The 20,481-nt window shown below is 38.0% G+C and overlaps 1 protein-coding gene across 2 annotated transcripts in view; it reads right to left on the reverse strand.

Moving 5' to 3' along the window:
- The window catches only part of DPY19L2 (dpy-19 like 2), a 103,957-nt gene extending 87,511 nt beyond the window's left edge, over positions 1–16,446 (reverse strand). For both annotated transcript variants that reach the window (XM_023639507.2, XM_005609293.4), the window contains exons 1-4: positions 14,714–16,446; positions 6,162–6,186; positions 4,695–4,782; positions 2,014–2,151 (exon numbers count right to left, since the gene is read on the reverse strand). In XM_023639507.2, the coding sequence (XP_023495275.1) occupies positions 2,014–2,151; positions 4,695–4,782; positions 6,162–6,186; positions 14,714–15,092 (630 nt within the window). In that variant the 5' untranslated portion in view covers positions 15,093–16,446. The remainder of the gene's footprint in view (positions 1–2,013; positions 2,152–4,694; positions 4,783–6,161; positions 6,187–14,713) is intronic.
- Between the last annotated feature and the right edge of the window lie 4,035 nt (positions 16,447–20,481).

A 20,481-nucleotide genomic window follows, 5' to 3' on the forward strand; every position in this document is an offset into this window, starting at 1 on the left:
CTTTTCAACAAATAATGTGCCAGCAACTGGACATCTATGGGCAAAAAAACAAAGAACCTTGAAGCAAATCTGATGTTTCAGATCACATACAAAAATGAACTCAAAATGAAATGGATCACAGATTTAAACGTAGGACACAGAACTCTAAAAACGTTTAGAAAAAAACATAGAGAATCTTTAGCATCTAGGGCTAGGCAAAGAATTCTTAAACTTGACACCAAAAGCATGATCCATAGGGAGAAAAACTGACAAACTGGACTTCATCAAAATTTTAAAATTTTGTTATGCAAAAGACCCTGTTTAAGAGGATGAAAAGACAAGCCATAGACTGAGAGAGAATATTTGCAAACCACATATCTGACAAAGAAGTAGTATGTAGAATATATAAAGAACACCTTGAGATTCAATGTTAAAAAGCAAACAATCCAATTAAATGAGCAACAGACATGAAGACACATTTCACTAAAGAGGGTATACAGCATGTATTAGTAAGGATTACTCTATAAAATATAAAATCATGCCAACAAATCAATAAGAAAACAACCACCAAACAGGTGACAAGATTTACACAGGTATTGATAGAAGAACAAATCCAAATGTCTATTAAACATGAAAATATTCTTAACTCCACAAATAACAAGGGAAGTACAAATTAAAACAGCCTATCATAGCTGTTAGAAGAGCAAAAATTAGAAATTTTGATAATTTGAAATCTAATAAGGATATGAAGAAAAGTGAATTCTTCTACACAGTAGTGTGAACTGTTACATTTGCTTCAGAGAGCAGTTTAGCAATATCTGATAAAGATGACAAAATACACACTCTACAACACAGTAATTCTACTTGTAGAATACACCCGGGAGAAAATCTTGCACATACACAGTTAGAAAACACACACAAGAATATACATTTTAGAACTGTTTATAATTTAAAAACCGAAAACAATTGAGTATCTATAAATAGGGAAGCACAAATAATTTTGGAATTCATAAAAAAGGTTAAAACTAAAGAAAAAATATAAACACATATACAGGGCTCAAAAATATAATGCTGAGGGAAAAGTCTGTAGTGTGATATATTCACTCGAGAGCATTTATACGGATTTATAAAAATGCATAAAACAATCCTTGGAAACAGGGACTGGAAGGATACACACATCAAATTCATGATAATGATACTTGTGGGAAGGGGAAAGCAGCAAACTGGACTGAACAAAGATGACTGACTGTATTACAGTGCTCTAATTATTTTAAATATCTGAGGCAAAAATGACCAACGATTAGCATTTACTTATTCGAGGTGGCTGATCATGCATATTTGTGTATTATTCTCTAAGTTTCTGTAATTTGAAAATTTCAAAATCAAAAGAATAACTTTAAAAAGCTATAAAATGTGAAGAAAGGTCTAAAAAGCAATAAATTTTAACTAATCTGCTAGATTCTGAGATAACTCAAAAGTAGTGTTTACCATGATGTCAAATTTAGCATTTATCTGAAGAGTTTACAAACCGAATTTACTAATTTTTTTGTTGTTTTCTCAATTTGTAGAATTTGCAGACTACCATAAAATCTATACTTTATTAGGCCAACCACTGGGAGATATTCATAGATTTCTGGTTATGTGACTAAGTAAATCTTGCTTTATTAATCTAACTCCAAGGTCACTGCTCTGCTCATCACTTTTACTGTCCCTTCATGCGATCAGTATGCCCATCCACACCATCTCCAAAGCCATCCCCAACAGACCATCACCATTTAGAACTCTTCTCGGCTCCTTCCCATATGGCTTGTCCGTTACACTGGATTACTTTGGTACTAAGGTTCTATTCTTTGAGTTCAGGTGAGCATAGTTTCTGCGGTCTTTAAATTTAGGAGTGGAACTTTTGATACTCTGCTCAACTATAAAGACACATACAAGGTCTCCTCCTTTTTATAACATCACTGTCCTTACTTACTATTTTTATCTGATAAAAAAGAATCTTTCTACAAATATTTGTCCCAAAATACTACTCACCTCTGGATAAAGATGGAAACGTTTCACTGTATTAATTACAAGAGGATATTCAGTAAGCCTGTCATTCATAATCATCCACAATCCTTCCAAAAATGAAGGTGCTTCAATAATGGTCTTGAAGTAGGAGTAATAAAGTCCCTTAAAAAAAGGCACAAATTATCAATGTAAGTAAAATTTGAAAATGTTTATTTTTATAACTCCTCTTAGAACAATTTCTTCTGGAAAAACAAAAGGAAAAGCTTGATAATGAGTCTTCTAATTTCTCCTTGCTGCTGCATTCTTGGGCTCAAAAAGGCATACATTTTTAGGTTATCACTGTACTATTCTTTCATATTTTCTGTATTTTCTTTTTCTTTTGAAAAAGAATTGCAGGGATGCTTAAATGTTTTAAGGAGCATTTCTAACGATGTCTTAAAATGTGTAAACCATATATTTTTAATTCTACCAAGCCTGATTTTACTCCTACATTATGAGATGCCTAGACGTTGAGATCTGATGAATTTTGGCACAGAGATGCCTCCATGTCCTTGCCCAGCTCTGCATACAGAAAATTACTTCTTTTTTTTTCCAGGTCTTAATAAATAACATATAATGATCATCAGCATTATGAGAAGGAAGTTCATGCTTTCAACTTACTTCCTAGTTCCACCTAACAGCTCTGCACAAAGTGAAAGCTAACTAAGTGTCAAGTGACCCTTGTTCATGAGACAAATGCTGTATCCAGAAAAGGGGATTATCCTAGGTATTATTTCAGCAAATGAAATAATGACTTTATTAGGCTATTAAAAGTGCTGTTTAGTTAAAATTCAAAGATTAACAAAAGCATGTTTCATATTTCTTCCCTCATCAATTTCCTGCTTTTCTACCTGAAATATAAAAGCAAATAAAGGACCACATTGTTTGTAATACATTCTCCAAAAAAACATTAAAAATAATCTTCAATGCTACAGTCATTCCTGTCTCATACAACTACTTCATGTTGATAGATTAAGCAATGCTATTGGCTACTAAATTGAAGATCTGTTTTAGCTGATGTCTGAAAGAGCATTTCCTCATAGCTTTGACTAACCTATGAGTTAATGTAAGGATTTTTCCTTTCTGCTTATGAGGGCAACAAATCTAATATGCGTGTCTCTATTTAGAGAAATAGAAAACATATAAATAAATTTTTATTAATAAGTTATTGTTTGGTGCCAGGTACTGTGCTACGTGCTTTGTTCATTCTCTCCCTTCATTTTCAATAAACCTCTGTCAGGCTGGCATTATTTCTAGTTAACAGATGAGATTACTGAGAATCAGAGAGGTGAAGTGACCAGCCATCACCCAACGAAGCACAGAACTGCTATCCGAATCCAGTGATCTGTCATCAAAGCCCAGATTCCACCACCACACTCTTCATTTAACAATATTCTATATCCTCTCTTTGGAAATAATACCTACAAAATATTAAAAATTCAAATGCCATACAAATGCTAATGTATCCAATTCTTTGAACCTTTAAGGGGGCTATAAGGGTGAGATTTGAAAAGCAGTGGCTGATGTACCTCGAACAGGCAAATTTACAGACAGAAAATAGAACAGAGGCCACCAGGGGCTCAGGGGAGGGTAGGGGGAGTTAGTGTCTAATGGGTACAATTTCTGTTTGGGGGAATAAAAAAGTTCTAGAGATAAATGGTGGTAACAGTTGCACAACAATACCAGTGTATTTAATGCCATAGAACTGTACACTTAAAAACAGTTGAAATAATAAGTTCTGCTATTTTTAAATTTTTTTAATTTGAATTTAAATTTTTCATTTTAATTTAGCCACAAATAAAAACAAACAAACAAAAGTAGAGGCTACAGAGTCAGGAGAGCCAGGAGTGCTGGTTTCAGTTCTTCATTTGGCCCCTAACTCACTCATCTGGAGGATGGTCCTGGTCTCTCTTAAGTGTAAAATTCCACAATTCTGGCATTCATTATCCCCTTTAATCCTCACAATAATTATGTGAAATATGTACAGCAGATGGCATTATCTCCATTTTATAGACTAGTTGTCAAAATAACAGAAAAATTACTAAAGAAACTATATCAAAAGTTGTCTCTGAAGAGGGGTTATCTTGTCAGCCAGCCACAGTGGCCTAATGGTTAAGTTTGGTGTGCTCAGCTTTGGGAGCCCAAGTTCAATTCCCAGGCATAGAGCTACACCACTTGTCTGTCAGTGGCCATGCTGTGGTGGCAGCTCACATACAAAAAGAGGAAGACTGGCAGAAGATGTTAGTTCAGGGTGAATCTTCCTCAGCAAAAAAAAAAAAAATCTTGACCTCAAGAGAGCTAAAAAACAAAAATTAAAACAGCCAGGTAAAACATGGATCTCCCACCTCTAGCCCAAGAGAAAGCGATTTCTGATAACATTTGATACCCCATATCACTTCTTAAATGTCTTTGTTTCCCTTCTTCCTCAGCTATTATAACTGACCTTTATTATTTTCAAAAGAAGTTTGCATTAGGAATGGAGGAGAGATGAGTCAAGTTAAAGAAAAAGAATCCTAAAACATTTTTCTATTTCAATAATAAACTCAGATAATAGCTTGAGAAATAGCACAGTTTACAAAAAATTCATTTCAGTTCTTAATAAGTTTCACCTTATACTCTTACTATTCTTAAACTACAAATGAATTCATTAGAAGAAAGAACTTAACCATTTCAGTGCGAAAAGTCATTTCCCGTTCCAAAGATGAGAGGTGAGAAAAATGACGCTCATTTTCAAAAAGTGTTACTAAATGTATCCTAGAAAAAAAATGAAGCACCATATTATAAGAACACGTTTCAAAAACAGTACTAAAATAACTACGTTATAAAGTACAAAAATAATAAAAAGGAAAAAGAATTTTTATAATAAATATTGAGATAATTTTATAATTTGCTTACTAACATTTTTAGACATTATAAATCTAGTGTGGCACACAGCTGAAATTCCTTAGCTCCTGGGCTCTTGATCTTGACTGTCTGCCTAAACCGCCTGTGGACCTCTCCAGCCCTCCTCCCACTCCAGGCCTCTAAATCACAACAAAGGCAAGTTTTTGTGTTTGTTTGTTAAGTTTCACAAGTGGTTCTAATATGTCAGGTTTGGGACATGCCTCTGTAACTGCTGAAAAGCATTGGGAATTTTAAATAAAATTACTTTGGATTAAAGCAATTTTTAAATATGTATAATACCATATAAGGGACCAACTTTCAAGTGCCAAAGAACAGAGGACTGTACTTCAAGATATTTTACTAGTGCAGCTCAAGAAAACAGCTGTAGCCAGTGAAAATAGAAGCATATGTAATAAGTAAAATTAGCTATAGTCGGCAATCATGCTAACCTTAGTTTACACAGTAGATGCTTTCCAATGAAGTAGAAAATAAAGCAAAATTCCATACATCAGCCCTGTCTTGCACTCACCTTCATGTACATGTGGGACATATGCCAGGGTACCAACACCTGTGGGAAATGTTTCTTACCATTATAGCCTTAGTTCTAACACCAAAATCTCCCTGCAGACTAAAGAGCCAGAACAGCACCGTCCCAACAGAACATGGGCAGATCCCATTCTTCCCAAGAGTGGAAATCCCTGAGCTCAGGTAGAAATGAAAATATGTCAGAGAAAAAATATTATTTTACACACAATTTTACAAATAGATCACTTGTATAATAAGGTTCATGTGCATGCACACTGAAAGGCTCATTTAATTCTGTATTACTGTTGCAGAGTCTTTATCTTCATTTCTACCTGATTTCTGATTGACAGGTGCTACTAAAACCTTATCTCTAAGCTTATGTCACTAACAAAACACAATTACTGTAAAATAAGGGAGATTTTTTTACCATGAAATAAACATGCAAAGTACACTAGAAAAGCTAGATCTTTAAAAAACATAGTGGTGAATCCTTTCGTAAAGCAAAAACATTTTAATTCCTAAGTTACAATTCCCCTAATGCATTCATTTTGTAAATGCTGCTTCACATATGAGATTTTTTTAAAGTAATATATATGTGTGTAAACTGATGTACATACAGATGTTCTATACACATAACAACAGGTTATTGTTTCACTGTACGCAAACAGCGATGGCAATTTTTAGTCCAAACGTTTTTATTCATTTCAAACTGAAACTAATCTTACCAGTGCAAAATTCCCACAAAGGCAGCTGGAAAAAGAAAAAATGAAAAAAGTCATTAAATACTGCTTTATCATAATACATCTTTAAAATAACTATTTCAAATGCGTTACCTTACATGTCTAGAGAGAGAACACACAAAAATAAGATGGCTAGCTAATTCTGTCTATATAAGCATGGGAAAAATTCCAAAAGGACATAAAACAAATGTGAATAGTGCTTACCTCTGCCAGGGGGATCTGAGGAGCAAATGCGACTTGAAAGTCTTTATGTGTCTCATTTACACAGTTTTGAAACATCAATAACTTCATCACTCTTTTGCAACATACCACAGAACTGTTCACTTCAAAATGGTTAATTTTATGTTATGTGCATTTTACCTCACTAAAAAAATTTTTTCTTAAAGAAAAGAAAGAATCAATCAGGGCAGAATGAAGTTCAAATGCCTTAAACCTAGTCTTGCATTAGACTCTCCATAGCTGGTCCCAGTCAACCTTCTGAACTTACTTCTGTGGAAATTAATTAAAGAAACCTTAACTAAACTGGAGCAGGGAAGGCCTATACAGGGAGCTCTCATGCTCCATCACACATCATCAATTACACCAAACACGAAGAGACTGAGGATGCAACTCCCACAGGAAGTAAAACTGTTTTACTACTGAAGGAAGATTTCTCTCCCCATCCAGCAACAGCCCAGCCAATGAGAAGCCGCTGCTGCCCTGAACTGTTACTTTCCCCCAACTGACTTTCATTTAGAACTGCCCCTTCCTACTCTCCCTTTTTCTCTATAAAAGCAAGCTCCCCTCCTTTGTCTTCCTGATTTGTCCATGGTTCAGCATAGCATGCACATCCTAAATTGCAATTCTTTTGGCTATTCCCAAATAAACTTGTTTTGAGGATATAACAACAGGCAAATTTCCTTTTTAAGTTGACATATATGGCATCAGAAAAGAGTGATCCAAAGGAGGCGACCCCCGAGAGACAGCGACCCCCAAATGGAGCAAGGTACCCACATTGAGCCCCTTGTGTTCATTGCTTCTCTGAGTTGCCACCTCCTTTCAGTTTGGTGAGTCTCCTCTCGGGTTCTGAGCTCCCTTCTCCTTGAGTTTTGAGCTCCTTAGACATTATTTGGGATAGGGAGAGGCTTCGTCTTCTCGGGGGGAGGAACTCTGTTCTCCTGATTCAAGGCTCTGTTCTTGGGTTCAAGGCGTCATCCTTGGTGAGTACTCAGCTGTTTTCTGAAGGTCCTTTGGGGCTCAGGCTTGCTGAAAATCTAGGAGCTTTTCTTTGGTTTTCAGATTCCTTGTGGAATCAGGCAGGGAATACAACTTTTGTTTTTAGATTCCTTTGGGGATCACAGCTACTTTAGCAACTTTCTTGGGTTTTTAGAAGACATTTCAGAAGTGGGATCCCTGTCATCTAAATGGTCTGAGGAAAACCCTCCTTCGGAGGCCCTGGCTGGGTTTATCTTTGAGAATTTTGGACCCCCTACATGCACATTTTTAACTAAATGGGCCAAGCAGACCAAAAGGCAGTCTGGAATTATAATGGCCATGATGGGGAACTTTCGATCTTCCCAAATTAGCTTTTCTTAAAACCAAATTGGAAGACTGTGCTCTAAAATTAAGCAAAACAAATGGTACATCTATTTTCATTGGTGCCTGGAGGCTTCTGGACATGCATAAAGCTCTAAAACTGCCTCTCTACAAGATACTTTGTCTAAATTAGCCAAAACCACTAAAAAACTGAGGGAGACAAAATGGCTTCTGAAGCCTCTTGTTCCCATCCCTCTTCTTTGTCTCAGGCACCACCTTGCTTGTCCTCCCAGACTCCTCTGTCTCAGACTCCACCCCAGCAGCCATCTCCTGCCCAGGCTCCACCCCTGGCACCACCTTCTCCTCTTCCCCTCTGTGAAAATCTGCCCCTTTAAAATTACACCCTCTGAGGATTAAAATGCTAAATCCCTAATTACTATTTCTAAGTCACCTAGAGCAAATAAAAAACTAGAAAGGAAATTTTAAATAGCAATTACCCTAGACTTTTGATAATAGACAAAATGACTCCAAAAACAGTTCTGAAAGGATCCTTATAACATGCAAATAAACATCTTTGGTAAAAGACTTTGGCCAACTGAACAAGTAACCTTACCTTAGTCCTTCTGCCAGAAATACAATTTGGATCCAACTATCCTTTTGAGTTTTAAATTACTAGACCTGAGACATGGCTAAAAGTTTTAAAATGAAAGCTATGAGATCTCTATTTAATGTCTAGGTGTCTGTATATATGTTATAGAGATGTGCTATTTTTCTACCATTGAATGGTATTGCTAGAATTGATTTGTAAAAAGCTCTATTTAAGTGTCTCGAAATTAAGCACTTATAAATTAAGTATTCTTAAACTTCAGAAATATAAATAGAAACTAACTTAAATGCTTTCAGGTTTATGTGATCTAGGACTAACCTTTGGTAAATAAAAGATAGCTTAAAGTTGGTGTAAATAGAAAACAGACATGTCTTCAGAGTTGTTAGTATTGGGTGTAATGCAAATGTGCAACTTCTTTTCTCCACTTAGGTTTACTAGTCAAGTAGGCTCATGCTGTCTCTGCTACAAAATTTGTCAGCAAGAAAGTAACTTTAACATGACGTTTGGTTATTTAATGTCTAATCCAAGCATGATTGTTAAGAGCAAGTAATTAAAATAAATGTAAATAAGATCAAAGTTTATGCCAAGTTAAACTAAATGATGGATAGTCGTTGAGTACCTAAATCATTTTTCAAACAAGATAAAATACTAAAACATTAATTCTTGAACATAGGTTTATCTACTTTTGGCTTCCGATTGCAAAGAAACTAATGATAAATTTGTGTCTGTACCATGTCTTGTGCCACAGTGAAAGACTACACTATTCAAAAGGGCATATACTCCTAGATAATATGAAATGTATTTATAAATCTGCCAGTCCATGATTGCTTCCTTCTTAGTTTTCACTAGGAATTGGGGATTCTAAGGGTTAAGAATTCTAATATATGTAACTAAAGCTACTAGAAACAAAAAGGAAAACATCTCTGTATTCAAAAAATGTAGGATGTGTGTTTTGGTGAAAGAAGGTATGAGGAATGAAAATGCATTCTGTTGAGGGAAAAGAAAGTAATTTTTTCCTAAAGAGAGGCTGGTTATTTCAGAACGGGGAAAAAAAGAAAACACAGGACAAAATCTGAATGTAAAAAGAAAGTTGTAGAAGGTTTACAGAAAGAAGAATTTCAAAAGAATTTGGGAAAAGAATTTTATGAATAGTCAGGTCTGGCTAAGATTGGAATGAATGAATTTTAATATCAAGATAAACTGATGCAAAATTTAAATCTGGCTTTCTTTTCTGTTGAAAGGACGAAGCTTCTTGGGCTATTGGTCTGCTGGTGAAACAGACTGAAAACTTCTTTAAGCAATATGCCTAGAAAACAGAGACTTTTGTGCTTTGTCAAAATAATTTCCAGTGTTGTTTCTAACAGGTCTTTAATTACTTAAGAGAATCGAATCTTCTTAGTACTGAAGGAGTTAAGTTTTGCTTACAACTATGAAACTTTTTGTATTTCCCTTTGAAACCTGTTATTGCTACTCTGGTCAAATAGGTACTTTTAAGTATTATTTAATAATGATCTGTGATCCTATTTAGTCAACTGTCCAAACCTTTTGATATTAAGTTTCTCAAAATATTCAAATTCTAAATTACATTTTTTTGACCTGGATGTGACTTTGGGACTTTCCAGAGGGCACTTAGGACATCTCAAAAGATTTATTTCCTTTCCTTATAAAAAGAGATATATAACACTAATTAGGCTTCTTTGGTATGTCAAGTCACACGAGAAACATGGTCAAATAAGGGATGATAAACTTTAGGTCATACTGTATGGATGAATGTTACTAAAAAGTGTTCTAGAAATTGTATAAAATTCCTAAAAATCTTATATGTCCTAATATAATGTTATGACCTGTAATTCTGGTTACTATCTGCAATGTCTCAAAAATACCCAAATATCCTTATCAATTGCATTTACCCACTGACTTTGTTTAAAAGGCCTTTGTCAATTACAGATATCGTTTTACTCTGATGCTCTTACAAATGTGTTTCATTTTCAAAGAGATTGATGAAAAAGACTTTGACAAGTACTCTGGAATACAGGTTTTGATAACTTTAAGATCACAGCACTGAACGGGGTAAGAATTTCTACAACTCTAATGGAAAACTGATTGCTTTAATGTTTTTTTCCCCAGACGTAAAGGACCTCTTTTTCTCCTCTCCTTTAAGCTATCCAAAACTTATAGCTATTTGGTAAAGTGTATCTTTGCAACAAGGGTTTCAACTTTCATCTTTTTCCTCTCTAGCTGATCCCTCCAGAATTCAGAAACTCAAGTATTCCTTTCATGAAAATCCATGCATTTGCATGGGTTCAGTGAAGGTCTGTTCACCTTCTAACAGGACACAATTGGAAATATTGGCTACATCACCAAGGCTTTGACTAGAATGTTATATTCAAAAAAGATGTAAATGGGCTCAGATATGACCAGACAGCTTTAAGGAAGTGACTGGAAAAATCAGCCTAGTACCTTGCTTACAAGGTTTCACCAAAACAGTCTTAAAAAAGAGCTTCTATGGTCAATCACTACTCTTGCTACATTTAGATAAATAACCAGGCCAAGTTTAACACAAATTAGTTTTTCTATGATTATCTTTAATAAAAATGGGTGTCATTGTGGAGAAAGAAATTATGTTTGAACCTTTGTAGATTTTAAATTCCAGTCCTATTAATTGTCTTTAAGGATTTATTATACCTGTAAGCTGGACTGGATCCTAAATTCTTCTAGTTTCCTTAAAATTTCTGGATATAGTACTCCAAACTGATATTTCCAATTTTACTGCCCTTGAAATCTCCTTGGAAGGGACTCTACTAGGCCCTCCTCACTACCCAAACTTCAGGGACTTGAGCCTTGGGTACATATCTCATAGCTAAGGAAGGCTGCACCTGACAGCTGGTCCTGTACAAACACTGGAGATCTCCAAACCAAACTGACTAAGAAGAGAAGCAACTGACATGTGAGGCAGACAGTTTTCCTAAGATGACTGGACCAGGTCTGTATGCCCTCTTCCCACTGTTGTTTCTTATTTTCTTTTCTCCCTGTCTTTCCTGGAAGGATAATGCCCTTCTTTGCATTTACCAATCCCTTGAGAAAGGGAGAAACCTCTCTGATTGCTGGCTTTGCCAACAGAAACCTTGATCTGTCCAAGACAGTAACGACCCCTTAGTTCACCCTATAAGTAATTTCACTGGGATTCCAGATGCTATTTGTCTAAATATCTCTGCTGGCCCGTTTTACCCACTCAGGGTGCTAAGCCCACCTAAACTAGTTCCTTGCTTTAATTTAACCCAGGCTTGGGAGGGGAAAACAAGATTATTTGAATATTTGTGTGAAAAATTCTGTGAGGCCATCAATGTAACACAGGCCATTTGTAAACTTCTTGATATACTCAAATACTTAGGCAACCTCTCAGTAGGTAACAACATGGTATGTGTGCCTTGGTTATATACTGCTAATGCCTCTGTGCCGATGAATGAATCTACAGATGATATAACTTATGCAGGGGCCTTATGTACCCCCTTGTTACGTCTTCATCTGTGAGGTTTCAAAACTGGCCTTTATGCTTGGGCAACTTTATGCTTGGGCTGGAGAATACAAGGACAATGTGCCTTTGCTGTATTCACGTCCTATCTTCTCTACAAACAGAGGCCTCTCTGTTCCATTAAACCACTATAACTGCTTTAAACGAGCACTTCCAAGAGGCGTGCGTGACTCTGGGTTTGCCTTGGTAGGAAGAGCTTTCTTCCCATGAGTTGGAGTGAGTGCCAACAAACAAATATTCAGGAATCTCTCCCTGACACCAGAAGAGTTGGCTGACTCCACAGCCAAAGCGATTTCAGCTCAGCAACAGGCACTTAACTCATCGGCCAAGGTAGTTTTAGACAATTGTACAGTCCCTGATTATCTACTTGCTGAACCAGGAGGTATCTGTGCAGTGGTGAACACCTCCTATTGCACATGCATAAATATCTCCGGGGAAATAAAAACCCAACTACATAAGATTAGAAAGCAAGCACACTGGCCTCAACAAATTTCACCTAACAATCCACTGTCTTCTGATGTGTTCACCTTCAAGTCTGGGCTCCTGAGTAAAACCATCCTGCAAACTGGGCTTGTTGTATTGTTCTTAATCCTGCTTTTTGTACTTGCTATTAAATTGTGTACCTGTTGCCTGTCAAACCTTTGTAAAGATGATGTACCTAATAAGGTGATGTTAGCTCAACAATTTGAAATGATTTCTGTTATAACCTCACACAACTATAGACTTTGAATAAGAAATGCCTGAAAATTCTCCCTCTAACCTTCCTTGTGACTCACATGTGGCCTAAATAGTTTCCAACCACTATGCACTTTCCCACCACCAACAAACAGAAAAGGTCTTTCCTGGCACCAAGGGACAAGACCACTACATGCACAGAACCTGACGGTTGATCACCAATGCTTTCAGACAAAAATCTTGATCAAAAGGGGAAGTGTGGAAATTAATAAAGGAAACCTTAACTAAACTGGAGTTGAGAAGGCCTGTAGGGGGATCTCTCAGACCCTATCATACATTGCCAATTACACCAAAAAGGAAGAGACAGAGGGACGTTGCATCTCTGAGAGGAAGTAAAGCTACTTTACTACTGAAGGAAGATTTCTCTCCCGACCAGGCAACAGCTCAGCCAATGAGAAGCCACTGCCACCCTGACCTGTTACTTTCCCCCAATGAACTTTTATTTACAACAGCCCCTTCCTACTCCCTATTCTTCTCTATAAAAGCAAGCTATCCTCCTCTGTTTTCCGGATTAGCCTAAGGGCTACCATAGAATGCACAGCCTGAATTCCAATTCTTTTGGCTATTCCCGAATAAATTCATCATGAAGATAAAATAACAGGTAAATTTGCTTTTCAAGTTGACACTTCCTACTCTCTTCTTTTTCCACTCCTTGTACCCTTCCTTTCAGCCTCACTTCATGTTCATAGACTTTGATTATGCTGTTCTATTGGCCTCTAATACTTGTTCTCTGCTTCACACATCCAAATGTTAGCCTTTTTGTCTCAATTTGAATCCCACTTTTTCCTAAAAGTCTTCCCAGATCTCATTTCCCACTTTCCATCCTAAAGTGTTAGTTTGCTCTGCTGAACTCTCATAGCACTTAATAGACTCAATCATTATTTCACCCAACGTTCATCCAGTGCCTTTGATGTGCTAGACATGGGTGCTCTGGACCTTGTATTTGGGATGTCAAAACAGCTTGGTATCCAAGACGATGCTGATTCCTGATGTGGGATCTAACTGTTGCCATAATTAGACATCTGATAAAATCTAAATGTGAAATCTCATCTATTATTCCTCTAGTATTTTTAACACCCTAAGTGTGGAGACTCATTCAACTTTAACATCAACAGTCAACTTATGGTAGCAAAGAAATCACAACGACCTACGTAATGAGACATTTACCTATGTTTCAATTTATGTCAGTAGCCAGTATGACCACGGATTAAGCTCAAAATTGATTTTATTGAAACAACAACATTTAAGTTACCACTTAAGCTACAGAAAATGAGAATGTAAATAAAGAAAAATCTTTCAAGTGCTTAACTAAGAAGATAATTCTCCAAATTTAGCCACTGAAGCTCCGCAACAACATGAAAGTAAATGGGTGCCAACATGGGACAATATATTGTCTAATTTGACCCTATTTCCACTATTAAAGATTCTCAACTTTAAAAAAAGCAATACTTTATTTTGCTTTATTTAAGATGCAGAGGAACATAATGTCTGCCCCTTAAGAGCTAGCCTATTATTTTTACAGCCTGTGATAAATGTCTGCCCTGATTAAGACGACATTTTGTTGGTGACACAGAGGTGATCACTGTGCCCGAAAACTCTGGAAAATGTTTTAAAACAAGAACTAAGGGGGCTGGGGATTTTTTTTTTCTTAAAGATTGGCACTTGAGCTAACAACTGTGGCCAATCTTTTTTTTTTTTTCTGCTTTATCTCCCCAAATCCCCCCAGTACATAGTTGATAGATGTATATTTTAGTTGTGGGTCCTTCTAGTTGTGGCATGTGGGACGCCGCCTCAACGTGGTCTGACGAGCGGTGCCACGTCCGCGCCCAGGATCCGAACCAGCGAAACCCTGGGCAGCCGCAGCGGAGCGGCGAACTTAACCACTCACCCACAGGGCCGGCCCCAAGGGGCTGGGAATTCCTGTCAGCGATGTCCCAGAGCTTGGACCTTGTCATTATTGCTGCTAGGCTTGCTTATTAAACTGGCCTTTTTTCAAGACTCACCAACACCACTTCAAACCCGAGACTCAGAGGGCCGGAGGCTCCCTCGGAACCCAGCCTGCCCCCCCGGGACCCTGGAAGGAGGGCATCCGGCCCTGAGCCGTCGACGGGGCTCCCGCCGAGGGCTCTCCCCGCCCTGTCTGCTCACCTATGCCATAGATGGTCCTGCCCAGGAACGGACGTCTCCGCAACAGGTGCGCCTTGTTGCGGAGCAGCTCCAGGAAACAGTTGAGGAATTGGAAGCGGCCGAGAAAAAGCGCCCTTGAGACCACTTCCATTTGCGCGCAATTCTGAACCCTCGGGTGTCGGGTCCTGCGCGGCGAGCACCGCCGGGCGCCCCCTGGCAGGTTCCCGCCGCCTAGAGGCAAAAGCAGCTCCGGCGTTTCCAACTCCGCTTGCCGCTCCTCCCCCAACTCCGGCTCCCCGGCTCCGGTGGCCCGGCGCCGCCGTCTAGACTGCACAGAGCGGGGAGAGTGCATCGGCGCCGAAGCCGCTTCTCTGAGCTTATTCCTCGTTTGCCCAACCATTTTCTCATAGTCCCTGTTCGGATGAAGCTGGGTCTTTCTCCGGCGCGGGTTCAGCCGAGTCAGGCGAGGTCCGCCGGGGCCTGAAGCGGCTCGCGGACTCAACGACTGGTCCCAGCCGCCGTTGCGGGCCGCCGGGTCGTCAAGGCGACCGCGAATCCCGGATGAGGGGCCGGGAGGGTCGGGCCGGCCCGCGCAGTTTGTGCGCCGCCCACGCGCATCCTCCGCGCGCAGACCTGGGGTCCCGCCTGCGCGCGCATCCTCCGCGCGGTGCTAATCCCCCGCGCGACGCCTCAAGTCCGGATCGTCCTTGGGGCCGACTCTGAAGAGCTCTCTGCAGTTGAACTCCTTTCTTCGAGTTCAAGTTTAGCTTTATTACTTTTACCGAAAGGTTACCTGTCTCGAGGTTATTAAAGGGGAAGGAGACCTTAGTTGAAAAAATCAGAGAAAGCGAGGGAAGGAAGTGAGCGCCTGTGCTGCGCCTGGCACTTTAGGAAGCTCTCTTTTCACCTCCCAGGAACACGTTCCATGGGGCAGTCAGTGTCCTGCTCCTACGCTGAGGCTGAGGCCACAAGGCGACAGGTGGCAGAGCAGGCGTGAGCCCGGCGAGTCTACCCCGGAGCCTCGGGTGGACGCGCATTCGCTGTTTCCGCGGTTTCCCCTTGGAGGACAGCGCTGACTAATCCTTTCTTGAAGTCAAACTTTGTGTCCCGAGAAGGTTGCTCAGAATTCGCCAGCCCTAGAAGCGTTGTGCTCAGCGATCTCACCTTCCTAAATCAGACAGCACCCGGGACCATCTGAGAGGGGAGCCCAGAGCCTGTCAGTCACTATCGCTACACACAGAATGCCACAACGGCTGGTAAAGATGGGCAGTGGCCGCTCACATTTTCTGTGTCCTCTGTCACAAGCCATGCCGCTGGAGCGCACAGCGCTTCACCTCCGTCTGTTTTGTGACGGCTCGGATTAAATCTCCTAATCCCCTTCTCCTCCGTCTAATATGTGGCTCGTTGTGGCCAGGTTAATTTTCTTGACGCAGCATCACTCGAAAATGTTCATGGCTCCCGCCGGCCCACAAATAAAATTTAAACTCCTTGGCTTGCACGGATAAAGCGCTTTCAATAATCTGCCCCAATCTACCTTTTCAACTTTAATTTCCCACTTCTTCGGACACAAATCTTCCATTCCAGTCACTTCGAGTGAGATCTGCAGCATAAGACTCCATGACTATCCTTTTACTCGTACCGAAAAGCCACCCCGTAGCTTTTTCGTCCTTTTCTCCCTGCCGGTCTGCGTCCTATCACCTTCTGGCCCACAGGAATTCCTCCTAATCTGAACGTCTAAAGCATTCACTGACAGTACGTACTATTCATCTGGTCACTTATTTAAAGCCAATAAGCACTATTGTTAATTTGTTGCTTTGTAAGGTTTTTTCCCAAGGAGCATTTCTACGTTTCTGGCACTGTGTTTGGGATTTAAAATGTTTTCCCATTTAATTCATACAGTAACTTTGTGCAAATTAAGGAACTGAGCTTCAAGGCTGTTCTAAATTGCCCAAGTTTCAACAGCTAATGAATTCTGTCTGTCCAATACTGAATTTAAAATACGAGGTATTTTTGGGTGGTCGATCTTGAGTAAATACCCAAACTCAAAATAAAATACCTTAGTTTTTTATTTGACTGTTTTAATATTGTTTTGGAATAATGAATGAAATGCTACGATTGTGTTTTCCTTTTTTATTAGAATTATATTAGATTCATAAAATGAATTGGGTGGATTTGTACCTTTCTGTCTATATTAGAATATCTGGTTCTGGAGCCTCTTTTTTCTTTAATCTTTCAGTTTTCTTTATTATTATGGGTCTATTTACATTGTCTATGCGTTCTGAGGTCCGTTTGGGAAATTCCTATTTTCCCATAGAAATTTCAAGTCAGCTGAATTATACACCCTACTTTACCTGAAATTAGTATGGCCATTTGTGCTTTTTAAAAAATTAATGTTTGCCCAATGAATCTGTTTATCATCCAACTCGCTGTGATTTTATTAGATGTGTTTATTTTAAGCTATTTCTTGTTGAATATTTTAAAAAACAATCTGAGGGAACTTGTTAAAAGTTGGAATATACATTTAAGTGATTTTATAAGTTTTATGTCTTTGTTTTATATGAGGAGTGGGTATTTTTGTGGGAAATAGGAGTGGCTGCTACTGGAATGTTGGCTAGATCTCATTTTCAGTGACATTTTCTTGTACAACTCTGAACTGAGCTTTGTGATTTTGGTTTCCACCTTTCGATCTATTTTGCTTATTTCTTTTTTTTTTAAGATTTTATTTTTTTCCTTTTTCTCCCCAAGCCCCCCAGTACATAGTTGTATATTCATAGTTGTGGGTCCTTCTAGCTGTGGCATGTGGGACGCCGCCTCAGTGTGGCTCGATGAGTGGTGCCATGTCAGTGCCCAGGACTCGAACCAACGAAACACTGGGCCGCCTGCAGCAGAGCTCTCAAACTTATCCACTCGCCCACCAGGCCAGCCCCTATTTTGCTCATTTCTGATGTTTCCTTTTTTTGACTAATTTGTTTGTTTCCTGGAGTTTGCAACTGCCTTTTGGAACGTTCAAGGTCCTAACAAAATAAAGCATATTCTTACCCTTTGTCTAACCCTTGAAAGTAAAAATCTGTTCATTTTTACCACTTAAAAAAAAATTTTTATAGGAATGTTCATTGTATTATTATTTATATCGGAGAAAATTAGAAATAACCTCAACACCAAACAATAAATTATAAAGCACTGATAGTGAAGCATTACTAAATTGACTAAAGTCATTTTGAATGTATATTTAATAATATAGGAAAATACTCAAGATACAGTGTTAAAGGTAAAAGAAGCAGGATATGTATGATTCAGATATATAGTAAACACATAGAATTAATTATGTACCATGCTCCATTCTAAGTCTTTTACATAAAAGACTCCTATATGGAAGATTACCAGTGTGTGACTTTGAGCTGGTAACTTAACCTCTCTAATAATTATTTCCTCATCTGAAAAATGTTAAAGCACTTAAAATATAATATGTGCTTAATTAAAAAAAAGATGTTGCTATATCTTGCTGTAGATTAACCATATTCAGAGTATTCTGATGAGTATTACTTTGAATTAATATTTTGCTCACCTGGATTCTTTGTCATTAAGTTATATGTTAGTTCTATTATTAAACAGTAATACAAGTTCTAGGTTCATTTGCTAACTCAAAAAACTGAGATACATTTGCCTAAGTAATTATGCATTCTCTTACTAAGGAGAGGAATAGATTTGTGTATGTGAGGGAAAACATGGTACTTAGTTTTATTCAGTTGAATACAATCGTGACATTTTATAACTTCTCTAACAGTAGTTACTTATTTTGACCTAGTTATTTTGAACAATTATTTGAGTACTATTTTAGCTACATGCTATAATGACAATAACTTAAACCAGTATGCTTGATACTTATTCCATGATGAACTGACAATTAAAATAGCACATTATAACTTTATACAATGCAATATATTCTTGCATTATCCTCTTTGAAATGAAGATGCCTCATGATTTAGCAAATTATTTCTCTTGCATAGAGATTTCTAATCCAGTCATCTATTTCTAAAACTCGTCTCTGTTTTCTCTGTCTTTTAGTAAAGCGTTTGGTAATTTTTACAAAAAAATGCAGTGAAGCTATATAACCAGCAGATGGCAATAATGACTTGTAAATCAGAATTTTAAAAATGTAGGTAGTTTTTAAATTCATTTTTAAAAAGAAAAAACCTGTTCTTGTAATAAATCAGTTTACTAAATATGAAATATAGGGAAATTCCAAATGTAACCCTGCACAAAAATAATTACATTGTATATTTCATATATCAAAATAATTAAGATATTCATCATGGCCGATGTTTGGTTTTCCAAATAATAATGACTTTGCTTTAATTGATTCAGATAACTTTTTATCAAGTTTAAATGTTTTAACTTTGTGCGAATACATAGATATAAATGATAGGTCAGTAACATCTATATCTACTTGGTTATATAAGATAGAGGTAGTTCCGTGAACGTCACTTCGAAAATGTTAAATTTTCCATTTATAATTTGATAACTTAAAATACTAATTTCACTTTAATTGATACTCTTCTGCAAAAAGATAGGTTTTTATTTGTGCTATTTCACAGTTTCTTATATATTAAAATACTTTTTTCCCTTTTATGCTGCAAGGAGTTGGAATTGGCATCCAAGCATTTATCTCCAGTCTGTCATCGTTAGTTGGTCCAAAAGATGGTAGCAAAATTCTTAGGCTCTCCTAATTATGTAACTATAACTGAACCACATATGCAAGATTCTTCTAGAAGAATTTGATTTAGTAATTTTACTCATTTCAATTAAGAACTTTTAAAAAGGCGAACCAAATGGGATTCATTTTTTTATACTTTTGTGAGACTTCTTATAAATTCACAAAAATGAAAAAATCTTTTTGTTTAATCATGTATCTCTATTTTTGTCTCCCAAAAATGGGATAACCGTGGGTTTGTGGTTCTTGGCAGCTATTTATCTTCTAACTGGTCTGTTTTCATATGTTAAGAGATCCTTTCAAATTCTTCAGCAAGTTGCCTCCAGTAGAAGAAATGTATCTGCACATGTGTGTTTTATAAAACAACTGCTTCAGTCTAAAACCGTTACATTTCCTGGATTGATCCATTTTACAATAGTACATCTGCTGCTATTGAATTACTTTATAGAGCCTGCTTAAATTCTAGTTGGATGCAGGTGCTTCTTCATAGGAGAAAATGGAAAGTCACCAAGTTGCAGTGAAGCATATAGCTTGAATGTAAATGCATCTGTATGTGATGCTTTGCATAACACTGCATTTTGTCCGCAGGAGAAAAGGTATCTGTGATAAGTTGGAATTTCTAAGCATTCTGGTCTACTTTGTGTGTCCATGAGGGGCCTATTCTCCTTTGAAAACTGGAGGTCTCTCAGCCACCCGTATTCTGGTCCTAAAAAAATAAAGCATATTCTTTATGTTTAGTTTAGTTTAGTTCCCCAGGCCTATATCAGATGAATTGAGACCCCCTTGACCTTGAACAGCCTTGTACAGAGTTCATTGACCCCTGCACCTTCCAAGGACACTAGGCGTGGGCCCCACACAAAGGAATGTGTCTGGTCCCAGGGCCAAAGATAGCTACTTCAGCCTTGACTCTAAGGCACAAGTTACAAAAAATATGTCCTGTGTCATGTTCCTTGTCTGGGCTGAACACCCCAATGGGCACCTGACAGGACTTTAGAAACATCCCATCCGTGGGAACAAAAAAGATAAAAACATCCCATCCGTGGGAACAAGAAGAAATAAGTCAAAATATCCAAATGTC

This window comes from Equus caballus, chromosome 4 (assembly GCF_041296265.1).
Source record: "Equus caballus isolate H_3958 breed thoroughbred chromosome 4, TB-T2T, whole genome shotgun sequence".
Taxonomy (NCBI): Eukaryota; Metazoa; Chordata; class Mammalia; order Perissodactyla; family Equidae; genus Equus; species Equus caballus.